This window comes from Piliocolobus tephrosceles, chromosome 18 (assembly GCF_002776525.5).
Source record: "Piliocolobus tephrosceles isolate RC106 chromosome 18, ASM277652v3, whole genome shotgun sequence".
Taxonomy (NCBI): domain Eukaryota; kingdom Metazoa; phylum Chordata; class Mammalia; order Primates; family Cercopithecidae; genus Piliocolobus; species Piliocolobus tephrosceles.
In genome coordinates, this window is record NC_045451.1 from 15,546,417 (window position 1) to 15,565,988 (window position 19,572).

A 19,572-nucleotide genomic window follows, 5' to 3' on the forward strand; every position below is an offset into this window, starting at 1 on the left:
TAATTTCCTTTCACACAAGTAACATTGGAAAGATTTCAACTGGGCTCTACCACTGAATGGTTGGTCTAGGATTCAAAGGTGGTGAAATGAATGTATAGATGTATGTTGGTAAATCAATAAGAGCTTTTAATCTTAGTCTCTAAAGTAGAACTCTCTTATTCTGGAGGATCCCTTTGAATGTAATGATTTGGGAGAAGATTGCACTCACAGTTCCACAATGACTCAGTGTTTGTTAACTCAGAGTGGAAAGAAACCCTACATCAGCAAACAGTGTGGAAAATCCCTTAGTAATCAGTTGTCCCCTAAACCACATAGACAAATTCATACTAAAGGTAAATCGTATCAATGTAACATATGTGAAAAGGCCTATACTAATTGCTTTCACCTTAGATGGCACAAGATGACTCACACTGGAGAGAGGCCACCTGCATGTCATCTATGTGGAAAATCCTTTACTCAGTGTTCTTACCTTAGAAGACATAAGAAAACTCACATGGGAGAGAGACCGTATAAGTGTCATCAGTGTGGGAAAGGCTTTATTCAATCCTTTAACCCTCAAAGACATGAGAGAACTCACCTTGGATAAAAGCGTTATGAATGTGATAAAAGTGGGAAAGTCTTTAGTAAAAACTCTGGCTTTAGAGGACACAAAAGAATTCAGACTGAAGAGAAACCACATGCTTGTCTTCTATGTGGGAAAGCCTTCAGTCTATCTTCTGACCTTAGATGATATGAGAGAACATGCACTGGAGAAAAGCCATATGAATGCCATTTACGTGGGAAAGCCTCCAGTCCATGTACTAATCTTAAATAACATCAGAAAATTCACCCTGGAGAGAAAATCATAAATGTCTTCAGAACGTATTCTGACTTTAGATGACATGGTGTTAGGAATGACGAATGTAAGGCATATGGAAGAGACTTCAGCTGTAGTTATAACATCTAAAAATGCCAAAGGACTCACATTTTGAAGAATTACTGTAATCAACATGGACGTTACTTCAGTTACCTTTATTCTTCAGTCCACATCAATAAATTCATATGGAAGAGAAATTGTATGACATGTGTGTACCAAAGACTTGTGAGTGATCTGATCATAAATGACATGAGAGAGCTGAAACTGTCAACATAATAAACTAAAAGTCTTCAGCAACAGTTTTAATAACTTAAAATGTGTGGGACTTTCAGGTAGAGAATCTCTAGCTCTGCGTTCAGTGTGAAAATGTTTTTATGTGCCATTTGTTGCCAAATAACGTAAGAAGACTTTACTTGGATGAACCCTTTAATTGTATTTTCTGTGAATAAACATTCAGCCAAGCGCTAGGCTTGATGTTCACAAGAAAGCACAGTGATAAAATGCTGCTAAAATGGAAAATAAGAGAGGAAATCCTTTATAAGCTAAATAAGAAGGGAAAGTCTTTCCAAGGGCAATGAATTCTCTTGGAATACCAAACACTTCTTACTGGAGAAGTTATGCCTTGAAAAATCATGAGAAATCCTTTCTTTACAGAGTAACACTTGTGGCACATGTGAGATTTCACACTGGACAAAACACGGTTAGCATCTTGAAAGGAGAAGATTCTTTAGTGGTAATTCATTTCTTAGTTGACACTAAGTTTCTCACATTGAGGAGCTATCAAACTTGAAAATCTGTGGAGAAACCTGATAGATTTCTCATCAGAAAAGTGAGTCAAGAAGGGCGACCTCTAGAAAAAACTCTTAACACTTAGTTTAGCAAAATAATTCAGAAATTTGAGAAAATGTCTATTCATAAAAATGTAGCACATGAATGTATAATAGCAAAGTGACCTGGGCATAAATTGAATGCAGAATTATATAAGAAATCTCATTAAACATTTCCAAAAGATCAATATTTACAAATATTGAAAGAATACAATCGGTTGCTGAAAAAACTTAGTGTGTTGGCGAAGTCCTTCTTTCATTTATGCAGCCCTAACAAATCGATTTGCATCTGCACTCCTTGACTTATGGGTGGAGATTCCAGCCCAACTTTTGAGTCTCCCCAGTCTTCAACAGCTCTTTCCTCATAGCTCACCTCCCTTTACTTCAATGTCCACTGAAGCCACCTGTTTCCATCCAATCCTGGAACTGACACATCAGGGATCTTCAGCCCCACTTGCCAGATTTCTCAGTGTGTCATTGCATAGATTTAGCAAGGAAATGGAGGCTGTATCAAAGACACCTAGTATATGCATTTGGGTGTCCCCAGCACTTGCCTCTGTCTCTGAGTAGTTACTTGGGATCAGAGAATAAGGCAGCCCTACTCTTCCATCCCTCAGAAATCTCTTGAAATTTTGTCCCTGAAACCTCTCCAAGTGGAGGTAGCAGTTCATCTCATGACACCCCAGAGTTTATTCAGGTAAGTCCTGAGTTATTACACAGAGATAGATCCAGCTGTGTTCCTTTTACTTCTGTCCAGAAGATAAAACACCAGCATGATAAAACAGCTGAACCCGTCAGCCACCATGCAAGCCTTTCCTATATTTGATTCAATGTACTTTTCCAGAAGCAAAATGAAAGTTCTCACAGAGGGGGCCACCTCTGCCTTGTCCTCAGAATTGGAAAATGTATTGTCCATCAAGGAGCCTCAGTACTGAACCTAAAACTCAAGAGAAAATATTTCCTGAATAACAAATAGGATGATCACTTGAAATTTTGCAAAACATGCACAATCTTAATATGATAGATCTTACTAAGGCTAAATGGCCTTATTCATGGTTGAAATTGACACATCATTATATTAAAAAATCTCCACAAGTGATTGATTTTACTCTGCGGCCAGGGTTTATGTCAATTGTGAGGATAATGAGCAAGAAATTCGAGCCCTTGGCAAACTGGTTGGAGAGGCAAGAATTGTGTCCAGGCAGAGCTCATAACATTATTTATTGTTTAATCTATTTAATTAAATATGTAATTTACCCTGAAACTGTGGCTGACATTATATGTAGTCCTGAGCCACATTAAGATGTACTATTTGTGCTGTGAAATTCTACGGGATTTGACAAACGCATGGTGGCAGATCTCCAGTATTAAAGCATAACACAGAATGCTTCTCTTATTCAAGCTCTTCTTCCCTTCACATAGAGGGAATCAATCGACTTTTGTATACTAACTTTCAAATTTGTTTCTTTATTCCCATCTTCTTTAATTAAAGCGCAAGATATCGTACTCAATTTCCATTTGATCTTCCAAAAGAAAGTTACTGAATAAGCCATACCTGAATTTCAGTGATTCAGACTCAGGTCCAACGCTAAGCAGTAAAGGCCAAACGTCCTGTGCTGCCACCTCATGGCCGGTAGAAGGCAATGAAACCCATCGTTCCGGCCATGCAGGGCGCATGCGCGGTCTCCTTCCAGCGGGGAGCCGGGTCTCCAGGTAAGACCTCAGTTTTCTTTACCCAGCGTGATCGAGGCGCCGCCATCCTGGCTTTCGTGCTGGGGCCTCCGGGGTGTTCCGAGTGGGGTCGTTGAAGAGGCCGCTCTTTTTGCAAGGCCCAAGATGGCGGGCCCTGCGCAGACCCCGCTGTTCCGCGCCCTGAGGGCATCGGTATCCCGTTGGGGCTGGATGCACCCGCTGGGCCTGGATGCCCGCGCTAGGCCCGGAGCATCCTTGGCGCTGCCCTCGCAGAGCCGCGCTGAGGCTGAGGTGGCGCGGGGTGCCCGGCTCCGCGAGGAGTGGCGGCAGCGAGGGCTGGAGGACCCGGGCTCCGGGGCTCCGGGGCGTCTGGCTTGGGTGGGACTGAGCCCATCCAGGGACTGGGACTCCTGGGTTCTGGTGCGGGTGGATCCTATGCAGGCTCAGGACCAAGTCCCTCTTCTTCCACCAAGGAGGGCCCAGAGGCCGGGGGGAGCTCTATCCAGGTTCACCTCCTCCTCTTTCAGGTGTTTACTTTTCCTTTATTTCTGTAAGGCCAGAAATTGGCGCCATCCTTCACATTGGTGAATCGGGACCCCAACACCCATTACCTCAGGTTTATTGTTATTGCCATTAACGGTGTTGGTGGCATTATCACTAAGATCATCATTGTTGTTATTGTCATTCATGAATATTAGCAGGTGTGTTCATCATTTTGTCTCACTATGCATTTTTTTTTTTTTTTTTTTTTTGGTGATTGGTTTTGTATGACGTTGAAATGAACTTTTTAAATCTTGACTAGTGTTGTCAGATTCCTGAAGAGCATTCCGGAGGACATCTCTTGCCTTTAGTGCAGCCACAGAATTTCATGGGCACAGGAGAGCACCTAGAATATTCCCCTTTCATTGCACAGCAGCTTTGGGAAATGGTGGCTGCCTGGCTCTGAGATGAGGTGGAAAAGACCGGCTACTGGGGCAAGTGATAGCACCTCCTCTGGTGTTTTTATGAAGCCAAGTGCACTGTCTCCCACGAAGACTTAGAATAAAATCTGATGGCTCTAAAAGGCCATGTTTGCCCTTCCTGGACTTCCTGGGAGCCTTTAAACCTTCTGTGGTTCCTAGAGTGGCTAGGTTGCCATATCTGTGCCTCGTATGGTAGCACCAGTCTTTTCTGGGCCAACAAGGGCACTTGGAATGTTTCCAGAAGCTCAGGCATGCTGTCTCTGTTCAACCCTTCTGTTCAATGGCAGTTCACTGGGTCCCTGGCTGACATAGAACATCCTGCAGAGGGATGGGCTTGGGTGACTTCCTGGCCAGCCTTTCCAGGCGGTTCTCTTTGAAAAACTTGTAGAGACTCACAGAGGCCATTCACTGGTATTTCATGACTGCAAGTGGGGTTTCTGGTTCCTTGAGTTTACTTAGAATATTTGAATGGCTCTGAATGGCCAAGAAATCCTCCCTGGTTTTGGAAGCTGCCAAAAGCTATTACTGGGCCTCTGAAGATTCTTTAAAATTTTTATTTCATTCATCCACTACTTTTTCTCCTTGACCAGCTCAACAAGTTAAAATATGATAAACACTTTTACCTTATTCCCACTGCCTACTTGTTTCAAAGTTGTTTATTAAGGACATAATTTGGTAACTGAGAGTTTCATTATAAACACAAGTGTCCCAGGTTGGAAAAATAGTGCATGCAAGTGCAGAGAGGGCTGAGATGGCACAGACAATTGGAATGAGGCACCACAGAAAAGCCTTTGTTGTGTCTACAGGAGCAGATCATGAAGGGCCATGTCAACTCTAGGGGGAGTTTCTTCGTTCCCTGTGGACAATGAGAAATCACTAAAATATTTTAAGCTGAGGAGAAACATAGTCATATTTGTATTTTACAAAGATTCCTTTGACTGCATCACGGAAGATATTGTAGGAGGCTGCCATCGCATGTAGTGAGGTGTTAGGGGGACACAGCATGGGTGAGAGATAAGGAAAGCTGAAATGAGGCAGAGTCAAGGGAAATGGAGAGGAGGGATTTCTAGGACATAGATGAGGCATCACTTCTTGGGCCATGAAAGGAGGAGGGGGTGGGAAGTATCAAAGATGAATCCAAGAAAGAATGAAACTAATTTTTGTAATAGTGCAATGAAATGTGAAAATGGTCAGTCTTCCTAAGTAAGAAACCTGTCTGCAAATCTATATTTATGAGGATTAATTGTATTTATTTTCTGAGTATGGACAATTTAAATGCTGGGCCCTAAAGGAGAATCCATCCCTCTAGGTAACTAGAGCCTACTTTCAGACAACCTGAACAGGATCTCCACTCACAAACCCTTCTGCCTGCCCCACTAGGGAGGTGACAGGTACCTATTAAGAAGGTTCTGGACTATATCATTCAGTGTCTCAGAAATTGTGCTCAGCTTCATCTTCTGTCTTCTAGCATCATACCTAATTTTCATCTCTTCAGTCAGTACAGTCAGTGCTGGTTCTCAATTACCGACTCAACCTTAACCTAGTTTTGTCTGACTCCCTTGGCTCCGGACTTCGTGGACCTCAGGAAAAGCACACTCCTAGGTTAGTCTCAGGTTGAGCTACCAGCGTCTACAAATTAGACTTCCACTTGTCAAGAGGGCACTAGAGTCCAAATGTAGTTGGAACTTCCTGGCATGATTTGAAATCTCTGTGCTTCTTATTGTTAAATGAACAAATGCTCCACCTTAAAGAGGCTCCTGGGCCTTAAAAATGTTTCCACTCAGTGACTGACCATATTCACCAGCAACAGCCACTCCTTACACACCCTGCTGCACCTTTCAGTTTCCTCATGAGATTTCCAGCAAGCCTTCATGGTTTTGAGGAAGTGGGAGGTAAAAACAAAAAACAAAAAACCCCACTTGCTTCTGATAATCAATTCCAGAGACACAGAGAAAAATGTAAGCATTAGAAAGACTCATATTGTGGCTGCTACGTTTACAGAGAAGGATGGTGAAATAGAGGTAGTTTGTGTGATTTGCCAAGAGTCCCATGAGGAATTCATGGAAGAAGTGAGACCAGAGTCTGTATGGCCACATTCCCAGAGCACTGCTTTTTCTGCCATACTCTGCAGTAATATTATAATATTGTTATAATACAACTGAAGAATGTTCCACATATTCGGTGATATAAGAGAATTTTAATTATAATGAACAAATGTCAACAAAGTTAATCTGATTGTTGATAACACTTAAGGAATGGAGTTTTAACTCTCTAGGAGAAGTTGGGCTACAAGACTAAATGGAGTCTCCTTGTGTGTGATCTGCGATGCTATTTTGCTGAACGTAAATTCCTATTATTAATTTGAAATTTATTTTGACTGCATTAACGCCAATTCTTTTGAGACCAGTGTGCCTATCCAGTTGGGTACATTCTGTTTACTCAGATACATTCTCTTTCCAGTACTCCCATCACTTCTCTCTATTCAAACAATTACAAAACTTCTTGAGTATTATTTGGCCAGTCCTTTGAGTTAATGAATCACTATATAGATTCTTCTTCTGTCCCTTTTCATTAACATTCCCCAGCCTAATTACTACTGCTTAGTACCAACACAATCCTAAATTCGATTGGAGTACTGAGATAAGTGGATGTCTAAGTCATTCAGAATACTTTGGCTGTGGTTTAGATATGGTTTGTTTGTTCCCAACAAAACTCACATTGAACTTTAATCCCTGGTGTGTTGGTGTTGGACCTAGTGAGATGTTTTTGCCTTAAGGGAATGGGTATCTCAAAGAAGGCTTGATGTGCTTCTCCTGGTAGTGAGTGAGTTCTCATTCTGGTGAGGCAGAATTAGTTCTCTCAGAATGGATTAGTTCCCCCGGGAATGGGTTGTTATAAAATGAGGTTCGTCATCCTGTTTGGTTTCTGTTTGCACACATCCACATCCCTTTTGACCTTCTTCACCAAGTTAAGACACAGCACAGAAGCCCCCACCAGAAGCCAGGCACATGCTGGCATCACACTTCTTGAATAGCCAAGAGAACCCTAGGCCAAAGAAGCATCTTTTCTTTATAACGCACCCACCCTCAGATATTCCTTTATGGCAACAAACACACATACTAAGACAATGTTTCTATTAAAATATCTAGAATATTACCAAAACAAAGGCAAGCAATGAAACATAAGTATTGTAGAGCATCTGCTAACCAAGGATATACAGAACCCAGCAGAATTAAATTTGAAAAGCATTACATTAATCAGTATGCCTGGTTTTGTATTTTAATGAACTTATGAGAGAGAAAAATATCTCCTGGCAATTCCCATTAGTGCCATTAGAGCATCTGCTGACCAAGGATATGGAGAACCCAATAGAATTAAATTTGAAAACCATTACATTAGCAGTATGCCTGGTTTTCTATTGTAATGAAGTTATGAAAGAAAAAACATCTCCTGACATGACATTGCCTGGTAACTGCCATTAGTGCCTCGTCAGCGCATCATCATTCTCTCCATTAATTTCAAGGCTGTTATCAGGAAGTATTAAAGGATAAGGAATTGAATGTCAATTACGAAGAATTCTTTGGCATTTGAAAGCGTCTTTTCCTTTCAGGGATTCTTGATTGGTTGTACTGCAGATAGGAAAATTGAATGGGAAATAGAATCTCTGATAAATCGTAGCACTTTGGGAGGCGTAGGCGGGCAGATCACGAGGTCAGGAGATCAAGACCATCCTGGCTAACACAGTGAAATCCCGTCTCTACTAAAAATACAAAATATTAGCCGGGCGTGGTGGCGGGCGCCTGTAGTCCCAGCTACTTGGGAGGCTGAGGCAGGAGAATGGCATGAACCCAGGAGGCAGAGCTTGCAGTGAACCGAGATCACGCCACTGCACTCCAGCTTGGGCGACAGCGAGACTCCGTCTCAAAAAAAAAAAACAGAAAAAGAATATGGTATATCAGTAGAGTGGCCATGGATGATTTGCCTGAAACTGTGCCAGTTCATACCAGTTGTCCTAGTGTCCTTTCTGGTGCAGCATTAATCTCAGAATTTTCAGTTTTTAATGGAGTAATTTTTCTAATATCTGTATTAACTCAAGCCAGGATGGGATTGGTAGACCTGCACTTTATACTTCAAGCATCTGTCACAGTCTTTCCTGATAGTATGTGAGAAGCACATTCTGTTACCCCAGCCAGGGTTCACAGTGCAAACAGAAACTAACAACAAACTGCAAACAAAGCTGCAAACAAAACATACATCAGTATTTGAACAGGGGAGAGTTTATATAAAGAATTATTAACTAGCAATAGGAGCTTTTTTAGTTTTAAAGACTCTAATGGGAGCAGAAATAGAAGATATTAAAGAGAAATTGCTACCTAATGGGTGCGGTGAGTAGAAATGAAAGAACTAAGGGTTTAGAGGGGACATAGGCTATGGACTGATTTGTGTCCCCACAACATTATTATGTGAAAGTCCTAACCCCCGATATGATGGTATTTGGAGAAAGGGCCTTTGGGAGATAATTAGGGTAAAATAAAGTCAAGTGGGTGGGGCCCTCAGAATGGGATTAGTGGTTTTATAAGAAGAGGAAGAAAAGATTGCTCTCTCTGCCATGTGAGGACACAGCTAGAAGGCAACCTTCTGCAAGCCAGGAAGACAGCCCTCACCAGAAACCAAATCTGCTGGCACCCTGATCTTGGACTTCCCAGCCTCCAAAACTCTGATAAATATCCGTTGTTTAAACTACTCAGTTTGTGATATTTTATTATACCAACCTGAACAAACTAAAATGACTGAATGCCCCAAGGCTGAGATTCAGAGTTCTTTGGAGCTGTGGCTGCCACAGAAACATGCAGTCTGCAGTGGCAATGAACCTTGCCAGAGGGCCAAAGCTGGTTCACAGAAGCCATCTGCCCTTGCTGGAGGGTGTGGGCAGGCCGGGGCTGGTCTGTAGAAGTAAATGCCTAGTAGGGATACACGTGCTAGAAGTTGGGTCTTGACCAAATGTGGAAATAGCCATTGTGTGGAGAAAGCATGGCCCGAGAATGTGGCTACAGATGACCAAGTGGGCTGCTGGCCACTTACACTGAATTCGAAATTCTAGGAGGACCAGAATCTAGTAAGAGCATTTCTACTGCTATCTCCTTAGAGCGTCCCTCCAGCTCCCTCTATTGGCAAAGCCTAACACTGGGCTAACCAGTTCAGTTTCTGCTATAAGATCCAGGTTCATTATCACAAAGTAAGTCCACAAAGGTAGGTTTAGAGCTGACAGACAATAAATTGATACCTGGCACAGTAATGAATAGAGTTCCCAGTTGAACTTGTCATTAAATCTGAAAGGCAACTACTGAATCTGTCTCTCTTTTCCTAACCCTTTGCAGAACCCTCCATTTCAAGGACAATATGTAAGGAACTAAGAAAGCATTATATCCTTTGTCAGAAACAACTAGGGGCAGTGAACTCCTTTTAGAGGCAACGCTAGCAAAGGTGGGAAAGGAATTTGATGCTTCTTTCACCAATAGCCATAGATGTGCCAAACAGGTGTGGATGGTCCATGCTCTGATCTGTGAATGTCAGATCAGGGTCAGCTTGTGCAGCAAACCCACAGGACTGGAAGCCTCCCTCTAGTCCTCTGCCCCTTCCATCACCTTCGCTGCAGAAGCTGCAGGTTAGCCTTTTCTTAGAGAATAGTGATGAGAAAGCCTTAGGGTTCCCACTTATTCATGCGTAGGAAGGAGGGCTCTCAACACTTCCATCTATGACTCCTGGAGGGGGCAGTAACACTTGCAGAGTTCGTATAGCCTAGATGAACTTGACCTTAGCTCTCTGTTCCCGGAACCTCATCCCCAGGTCCAGGATGATGTGTTTTTGGTGCTAGGTTTCCAAGCCCCACTTTTTAGATAAGAGTGTTACAGACCTAGAGAAATGAGACTTCATGTCAAAGGGAGACAGGTTTCTGGTCCCTGCTCCTCTTGCACTGTGCTGACAGTTGCCCTCTGGTAGGAGCTGAAGTAGCAGCTTGGCTTCTTACACAGAACCCAGTCTTTGGTATTATCAGATATTGGATCCAGGTTCTACCCCCTTGCTAGCTATAAGAACTTGCTCAAGCTACTTAACTTCGAAGTCTTAGATTACTCATAGGTTTATTATTCCCGTGGATTAAATAAAGTAATCTATTTAAAATACCCAAATGCAAAGCAGCTATCCAGTAAACACCTATGAATAGGCCTATGGAGAGGTGAGATCAACTGTTTCCTAGAATTAAATTCTAAATTAATTTCTAAAAATGGAATTAGAATTAAATTCTAAAAATGGAATTCATTTTGTGCACACTTACAAGAAACACCGCTCAGCATAATGGAAATGTCTTTTGGTGCGATTTCATAATAGACATGGAATCATTATTTGGGTGGCTGGACTGTCCACTGAAGTGTAGTCATTTTGATCATCTCATATTCACCTTGTTGGTGAAGGAGGGATCTCCCCCACTAAATAGTAGGAGCCAGCCAGACACATAGCATGAGACACTGGACAGATGAAACTGGCAGCAGTTTATTAGTCACATCTGCTCACAGCCCAAGGAGGGAGGTCACCGCATGCCATGCAGGGTCACAAGAGAGTTGCATTTGGGAATAGAGTGAACCAGCAGGGGCTGTGGAAGGCAGGTTTTATAGTAACAAGAGGAAGAGGCAATTCCTGGATCCTCCGGATGTGACAGGCTTGTTTGAATAAGTTTCCAGGCTGGCAGGAAAGTGAGCCAGGTTGAGACCCAGGTGGGGTACAGCTGACTGGCCAATAGGGGAACTTAGAAGGAGGAGGAGGCTTCCTGCTCAGTGGGTGAACAGGGTGCACATATCTGACAAGAGCAGGGGACTGCATGGCCAGGCCTCTGAGGCCCTGAGAAGCCCATAGATGTCAAGGCAGCACACAGATTTCAGGCCTTATAAGACAGAAATAAAGTATTAAGTGATAACTCTTCAAAGAGAATTTGATAAACATATAATTTTACAAGACCCTCTTGGCCAATATGCTTATTGTTACCTTTTATGTATTGTGATTTACATGGCTAAAGTCTGATTGTATTATAGGTCTACAACAGATCAAACCAATATCATTAACTTTTGTAATTCACTATTGATATGATCCGAATATACTCATCCCAGGAATGATTTAAAAAACATATTCTTGGCCAAGTGCGGTGGCTCACGCCTGTAATCCCAGCACTTTGGCAGGCTGAGGTGGGTGGATCGCAAGGTCAGGAGATCGAGACCATCCTGGCCAACATGGTAAAAACCCTTCTCTACTAAAAATACAAAAATTAACTGGGCGTGGTGGCACGTGCCTGTATTCCCAGCTACTCAGGAGGCTAAACCAGGAGAATTGCTTGAACCCGGGAACCAGAGGTTGTAGTCAGCTGATATTGTGCCACTGTATGTACCCCAGCCTGGTGACAGAGTGAGACTCTGTCAAAAAAAAAAAAAAAAAAAAAAAAAAGACACATTCCCACATGGATGGTAGGCAGCTACTCCATTTACACTTCCAGCTCCCAACTACTAACCCACTTAACTGGACTTCCTGCAATGCTGTGCAAGAAGGCATGCCATTCCATAAGGAACAGGGCGCCAGCCTATTGCTCCTAGCTGTAACACTCAGAAGCTCTCTCTGCAGTGAAAAAATCACATTAACTGATTATTCTCCACCTAGGATTATTCTTGCCAAGTGCAAGTGTTGGGCAGAAGAGGCAGCAGAATGAGAATGATAAACCCGGCAACCTCTGATACTCCCTCTTTCCTCTCTCAGCCCGCACACAACGTGGATGTTTCCTTGTACTCCTCAGTACTATTCCCTCCCTGCAGCTAATTCGCCGGCTTGGATCAAAAGAAAAAAGTGAACTAGCTGTGGAATGAAAATATAAGTGGTGTCAGTGAAATAAGGGGCTGCCCAGGGTTCTTCTGACTGCAGGGGTGTTGATGGAATAAGTCCTTTTTACTGTCCCCTAGAAAACAGTACCAATCTCTCTCTTCAATCTAACTAGTCAGTGTGTTCTCTTAACACTGAACACTGCAATTTCATTTCAAGCCTGTAATACAAATGGCTACAGAAACCTGAGGTTCCTTTCCAAAAATATTTGAAATAAAATAGAAAGACATGTTCTGTATACCCATGAAGCTGTCTCAAACTGTGAATAGAACATTACCTACTCATCTCTGCCTCCTGATAACAATTGTAAATTTTCAGAGAAAGTGAATAGTTGCATGTTTGAACAGGTTTGTGACCTACTGATCCCTATGAATGCAAACTACAAATAAGGCAGAAACATACAGGAAGTGGGACTGATTTCTCACTGGTCTGAGTTAACTGCTCTCTCATCCTCTGTGCTGGCCTTGGAATTGCTGGTAAAGTTCTAGACTAGAGGTTGCTTCTATGGATTTCTGAGACCTCCTGCCCACATCTTCTACCCATTCTCCATTTCACTCTCTATTCTCTCATTAAAAATGGGTCTATATGTCAATACTATTCAGCAGAAAAGAAAGAAAAGTAGCAACAAAGGAGAGAGAGACAGCTCGTTCCAAGCAGAGTGGTTTGGCTGAATGGTTAGAGGTATCACTGCCAAAGTGACCACAGGATCCTTGGAGAATGTCAACTTCCAACTTTAGAAAACATTTAACCTATGAAAATACACAGAAGGGTTCTGAACAAGGAATTTCAAATTAGGCTCCTAATATCTCATTTTTGACCACTGCAATAACAAAGTCATTTTGGGTTTGCAGGCACACTATGAAATGTAGAGAAAAAGTAGATCAGTTAGAGAAAAGAGGACTACATTCAATGACTACTATTTCCTTATGGAGAAGAAAACCGGCGACAGAAGAGAATACCATTGGTTTTGCTGTGCTGGATGAAGAAAAGGAAGGGATGGTCTGCACAGAACCTGAGGGAGTAACTGGCACAACATCAAACCATTTTTGGGGTGGTAGCTGCTGCTGCTTCTGTACCTTCCTCATTGACCTCCACAAAGGACTTGTACATGACCTTGGACAAGTACAGATCCTTCTTAGACGACATTCCTGAGAAGTCTGCCCTGTCCTGTTCAAAGGCATCGGCCATGCCCATACTGCGAAGGACGTCCTCCATGTTGTAAGTTTCCTCTAGTTTAAATCTAGGAAGGAAAACTTCCATCTTTTGTTCATGCATCTTGTCTGGGTTTGTCCATTCTATGAATCTCTCATAAGAAAGTTCTTTTTCCACCTAAAACAAGAGAGTTGGAGATTTGAAAATCTAATCAGTGTTGTCCAATGGGACTGTTTTCTACGATGTTAATGTGCTCCGGCTGAGTTGCCTAATGTGGTAGCCATGAGCCATATATGGTTACCGAGCACTTGAAATGTGGATAGTGCAATAAAGGCCTGTTTTGTAAATTTAATTTTTTAACGTAAGTGTACATCATCACAAATGGCTAGTGGCTACCATATTGGATGGACAGCACACATACGGAAGAAAGCACGTTAATGCGAAACCATTCGAGATGACTTTACATTTCAATGCCTTGATTCCTGGATTCAAGACACTTAGTCAAACCTTTTCCTTCATGCAGAAACTTACAACTTAGAGTATATTTGTAGGAGAATGACTGTCCTCTTAAAGTGTGGTGTTCTATCTTAATAAAAGCATGCTGGTATCTCAGACCTATCTTCTCTTTTACTCAAATTTCCTTCCAATGAATCCATCACCATTTTCTGTTCTTTTAACTTCCAACATCTTTCGGCCCTTCCTCTGCCTCTGTTGCTGCTGCCTTCATTCAAGTCCTAATTGTGTCTTGTTTAAAACATCATAGCAGCTTCCTTTCTTATCTCTCTCCATTCTTACTTCTTTCAATTTGTCCGTTGCAGTCGTAAGGATTAGCTTTCTAGAGAAGCAAAATGCTACCCTGCTGAAAGTCTTCACTGACTCTCTAACACCTTGCTACTCAGTGTGCTCCATGGGCCAGCCGCCTCAACATCACCTGGAAGCTTGGTGGAAATGCAGCATCTCAGGCTCCATCCCAGTCCTACTAAACAGAATCTATATTTTAACAAGATGCTTGGGTGATGTATAGACTCAGAACAGCTCTTCCCCATATGACTGCTTTCTGAAGGGAAAACTCACAACTAGTGGGCAAGGCTAGAGTGAAGACTACTAATATTAGTCAATGTCATACTCTACGCATTGAAACATGCCTTATATAGGCAATCTCCTTTATCCTACAATAACTCTCATAGAGAGGTATGGATATCATTTTCCATAGGAAGGAAAAGGCTAAGAGAAAAAAAAGTCAAAATTATAAAGCAAGATTTTGAGGGCTGACCTGATTTGGCCCCAACCTGAGCCTTTTCTGGAATAAGAGTATTTTCTTCTCTTTTTTTTCTTCTTTCTTTCTTTTGTTTTTAATTTGACAGAATCTTGCTCTGTTGCCAGGCTGGAGTGCAGTGGCACGATCTCGGCTCACTGCAACATCCACTTCCTGGGTTCAAGTGATTCCCCTGCCTCAGCCTCCCTAGTAGTTGGGACTACAGGTGCATGTCATCACACCCAGGTACTTTTTGTATTTTTAGTAGAGATAGGGTTTCACCATGTTGGCCAGGATTGTCTCGATCTCTTGACCTCATGATCCACCTGCCTTGGCCTCCCAAAGCCCTGGGATTATAGGTGTGAGCCACCGCGCCAGGCCAAGAATTTTCTACATTGTGTTCAGCACTTAGAACAACATCCCGCTGGATATAACCATAAAAAGAGAAAAAGGCATGTGACCAAATATGTCAAGAAAACATTGGTAAAACCAAATTTTCAAAGGTTTTTTTCCTAAAAGCTTGTGAGAGCATTTACTATGAGAAAATGCATACTTTGGACACTCATTACCATTTTCAAATCAGTGTTTTCATCTGGAAGCATATTCAGCTCCTTTCCAACATAAGGAAGCAGTAGAATTTTGTTTAATATTTCTTTTACATAGGTCATTTGAAAAGTTTATTTCTTAAACATCATTTGCACAGGTTTTTCTTTGTTCTATAAAAGAAACAGGTAAAAATTAACTTGAAACACAACCATTAATACACTGTACATACATCAACAGAGCTGGCCACTCTCTGCCCTTGGAAACACTTTCTTCCCTCAGTCTCTACATTCCCATATTGGACTTGCCTTTACTGGCTCTTGATTGTTGCCTCAGTTTCCAAACACTGGGATGTCCATGGTTCAATCCTTACTTTACTTTTCTTGGTGGACTTCAAAAGAATCAGAATATATCACTCCAAAATATGCTACTTTTGTTTAAGAATTATTTTGAGGTGAAGGCATTTGAGTTCCTGAAATATGTTATCTGCCTAAAAGCAGAGCCTCCCAAAAGGACTCAGAAGCCCTCAATTGTCATAAATTTGCTTTTTGGGAACAAGTTTAATTTTCTCAAAGCTGAGAACTCTGTATACACTCAGCCAGACGTTACGACTCGACTATTATATCAGCTATCCATTCTACCCTAAAGGATCCATTTATCTCTTAAAAATGTCATTTCTTTTCCCTAAGTTCCCTTTTCCCCCTCCCTTTCCCATCCTAAATTAGGTAAATACACCACCAATTCTAACCACCCATTTGAGTTACTCATAACTGAGGTCTCCCATGTGTATGTGTGACACACAGGTTGATCAATTTCTGTTTGCTTTTCTCTTGTAAATTCTCTTTTGTTACACTATAAGGTCCTAGCCAGTGATCCCAGGAAGATAGAGGAAAAAGACTTTTTTCTCCCCTATAATTTCATTTAGTCTCTTGAATTGAAATATGAAACCAAATTTGCACCTCTGCCCTGGAACTCACCCCTGTAGTGTAGACTCATCAATTTTGCTGCCTACGCGACATCTGCACCTGAACATACAACGTATAAAAGAAACCTCCAATTTAACATGTAACACTGGGTCCCTCACAATCCATTCCAAATCTGCTCCATCTCTCATCTTCCCTGTCTCAGTTGATGTGGACGCCATCCTGTAGGTAACCTTGACTCTCGTCTTTCTCTCACAACACATATCTGACCCATTATAAATTATATCAGCCCCATCTTTAAAATGTAACCAAAATCTAACCCATGCTTCCTTCCTCCACTGCTATCATCCTAGTCCTGGATGGTGCAGTAAACTCCCAAGAGATTGCCCTGTTTCTTCCCTTATCCTCTCCATGATTGTTCTCAGCCCAGGAGCCCGAGGGCTACTGTTAAAACACAAGTCACATCATTCCTCAACTGAAAATCCCTCTGACTCAGAGTGAAAACTAAAATCTTTGAAATGACTTGCAAATCGTACATCAAGATGGTACTCAAAAAGTTTCCAATTTTAGAGCATTTTAGAGTTCAAGTTTTCAAATTAGGGACTTGTTCAGATTAGGGACAAATTTTCAGATTAGGGGAGTTGTTTTCCCCTAGCTTTATCAAAAGGTTTAATGCAAATGTGCCATTTCTTTCTGATAGAGCATCCATGACAGTGAGCCTGAAACAATGGATTTTTAAACAATATTACATTAATATAGGCTTACATGTGTATTTACTTTTCACTCTATCTATTACTAGTTAAATGGATACTTGTTTTCATTGAACAAATAGGTACACACACAAAAACTATATGAGGGCTTTTCTTACAAGATGTCATTTAATCCGTACAAGCTGATAAGGTAGGTGCTGTGAGTGAATGTCTGCACTTTACAAACAAATAAATTGAGCCTTCACTTTTTAAGTCTGTTTCCCCTCAGATCACTCGACTACAAACAGAAGAGCAGGCATTAGAAACCAGGTCTTTGTGGTTCTAGGGCACCTCTTAATCACCACGGTATGAGGACTTCCAACAAAAGCAGCAGCAGAAAGCAAAAAAGATACTTGCTTAAAACATGACATTTGTAAGTAGAAAAACTACTGATTTCCAATACTGGTAAAATAGGTATTCCTTCCTATATTCCATATGTGATTATGTAAATTAGGACACCAATATTTTCAGAATGTAACCTAGAACTATATTTTTATAAACGAAGGAAGGAACACAGGGAAGGTAGGAGGGTAGGAAAAAGAAAATGCCATGAAAATATTTATACCTTCAGGATAAAAAATTCCATTTTAAAGAATTTCACTAAAGATAAAGCTCACAAGTACTGATAAAAACAGTATGCAGAAAGATGACTACTGAAGCACTCTATATGCTACAGAGAATATATTTAAATACCCAGCAACAGAGAACCAGTTAAATTCTGTCACATCCATGACTGAATATAAATGGAGATATTAAAAATCACAGTAATGCCATGAGAAAATATTAAGTATAATATTAAGTATAAATTAAGAATAAAGTTACACATAAGTATAATTCATAGATTAAAAAGACTACAGGGGAACACTGAACATCACATATTTCTGGATAATGGATAATTCTAATTTTATTTATAGCCTTTGCTACTTTCCCTACAATGTGCCTATATTTGTTGTAGTGTCATTTGGTAATTTTGCTTTTATGAAATTAATGGACTTGCACTTAGTTGAAAAGTGAGATAACACTAGGCAAGATCTTACACAAATCAACCAGTGTCTTCCCACTACTCCCACCTCCCCAGAAACAATAAACCTCGGTGCACCCTTTCTCTTGGTATTTACTTTCATATTTAGAAATAATTGTGTATACAACTATTTTTAACCCCACAATTTTTGACATTATAAATTGCCTTCCTAATTTAGGGCTGATAATTAATTTTCTTTTATCACTTACCACACTTCACTTCCTCTCTCCAAGTGTTTGCTTTCTTGTGACTAAATAGTATTCACTGCTAAGCCAATGAATGAATAATGGATGCACTTCTTTTTTTACGTGTCTGTTTTTCCTTATGTTACTATTGCTTTCCCCCCTTTTTTCATTTTCATTTTTTAAAAATCTATGGCAAATTCCCCTCCCACCAAATATTCTACAGATCACTCAAGCCCTTTCAGTAACTTCTTCATATGCTCGACCACATATGGGTAATCTACCAGTCCCATTTCTCATCTCCCACAGTTTCCCCTCTGCTAGTGAGTGCAGATTCATTTAGTCTGTTAAGATTTTCATTCCCAAAGCAGAATTTTCATAAACAGAGAACAACTTTTTCTACTGTTATACCTTATTTAGTCAATGATCAATTAATTTCTTGTTAATTTGGTAAACAAATTGTTTTCCTTAAACTTTAAAGCACACTGCTAACACAGCAAATAGGTTATTTTAAACATTTAAGCATTGATGATAAAGCTTAATGTATCAGATGTTTTAAAGTTGTAATCACTTTAAAGAACAAACTTACGAAGTTAACAACAATATCATTAATATAAGCATTTGTACAATAATAAACTGAATAAATCAACACTTATAATTCTGGTAAACTAGATTCTCCTAAGACTTTCAAACATGTTTTAAAATACATACAACTGTACCACAGTGATTATAAAACTTATTTCTAGCACACCACTAGTAATACTGTGGGTTTTATTTACTTTATCTTCGCTCTATCTTTTTATATTTCCTAGGGTGATGGTAATGCTTATTTTAATACTTTTCTGGGGTTAAATTAATAACAGACCATCTCCTATTCACAAAAACAATAGGATGGGGCTGCCAGATTGATGATTAGTACATGGGGTCTGACTGACCTGACACTGCTACTTTTCAGGTCATACTGCTATTTATTTTTATAGCCAAACAATATTTTTAGAGCCAAATAAATGGAAGGACTGTTTTGTGGTTTGGTCCTATATTGGGATTTCGCAAAGACAACCATTAAATTTCCTTTTTTTTTTTTTTTTTTGCCAAATGCCTTTCTTTGAAATGAAATACTATTTGAGGTTTTCATGCATCTGGTTTGCATAACACAGAGTTCTATCACACAAGTTGGCTTTCAAGGTCTCCTGGTTTAATACTTAGGCCTTCAGGTTGGTTTATAACCACTGTGCCTGTCAACCTACATGCCTATAGTCACAATTCCTACACAACATCATATATGAATCATCACACGCATCACACAGCATTTCTTGTAAACATCATTGAAATTATGTCTTGCTTCCTTTAAACTCATCTTGCTCTTTTGTTTTTGAGACGGAGTCTCGCTTTGTCCCCCAGGCTGGAGTGCAGTGGTGCAATCTTGGCTCACTGCAATCTCTGCCTCCCAGGTTCAAGCGATTCTTCTGCCTCAGCCTCCTGAGTAGCTGGGA

General features: G+C 40.8%; 1 protein-coding gene and 1 pseudogene across 1 annotated transcript in view; one reads left to right on the plus strand and one right to left on the minus strand.

The window, feature by feature from the left end:
* The window catches only part of LOC113219925, a 6,351-nt pseudogene extending 5,621 nt beyond the window's left edge, over positions 1 to 730 (plus strand).
* An 11,093-nt stretch (positions 731 to 11,823) lies between these two features.
* Positions 11,824 to 19,572, minus strand: part of LOC113219924 (serpin B6-like) — an 8,758-nt gene continuing 1,009 nt past the window's right edge. Inside the window, exon 2 of the mRNA XM_026448248.1 lies at positions 11,824 to 13,583. Within this exon, the coding sequence (XP_026304033.1) occupies positions 13,290 to 13,529 (240 nt within the window). The 5' untranslated portion in view covers positions 13,530 to 13,583 and the 3' untranslated portion in view covers positions 11,824 to 13,289. The remainder of the gene's footprint in view (positions 13,584 to 19,572) is intronic.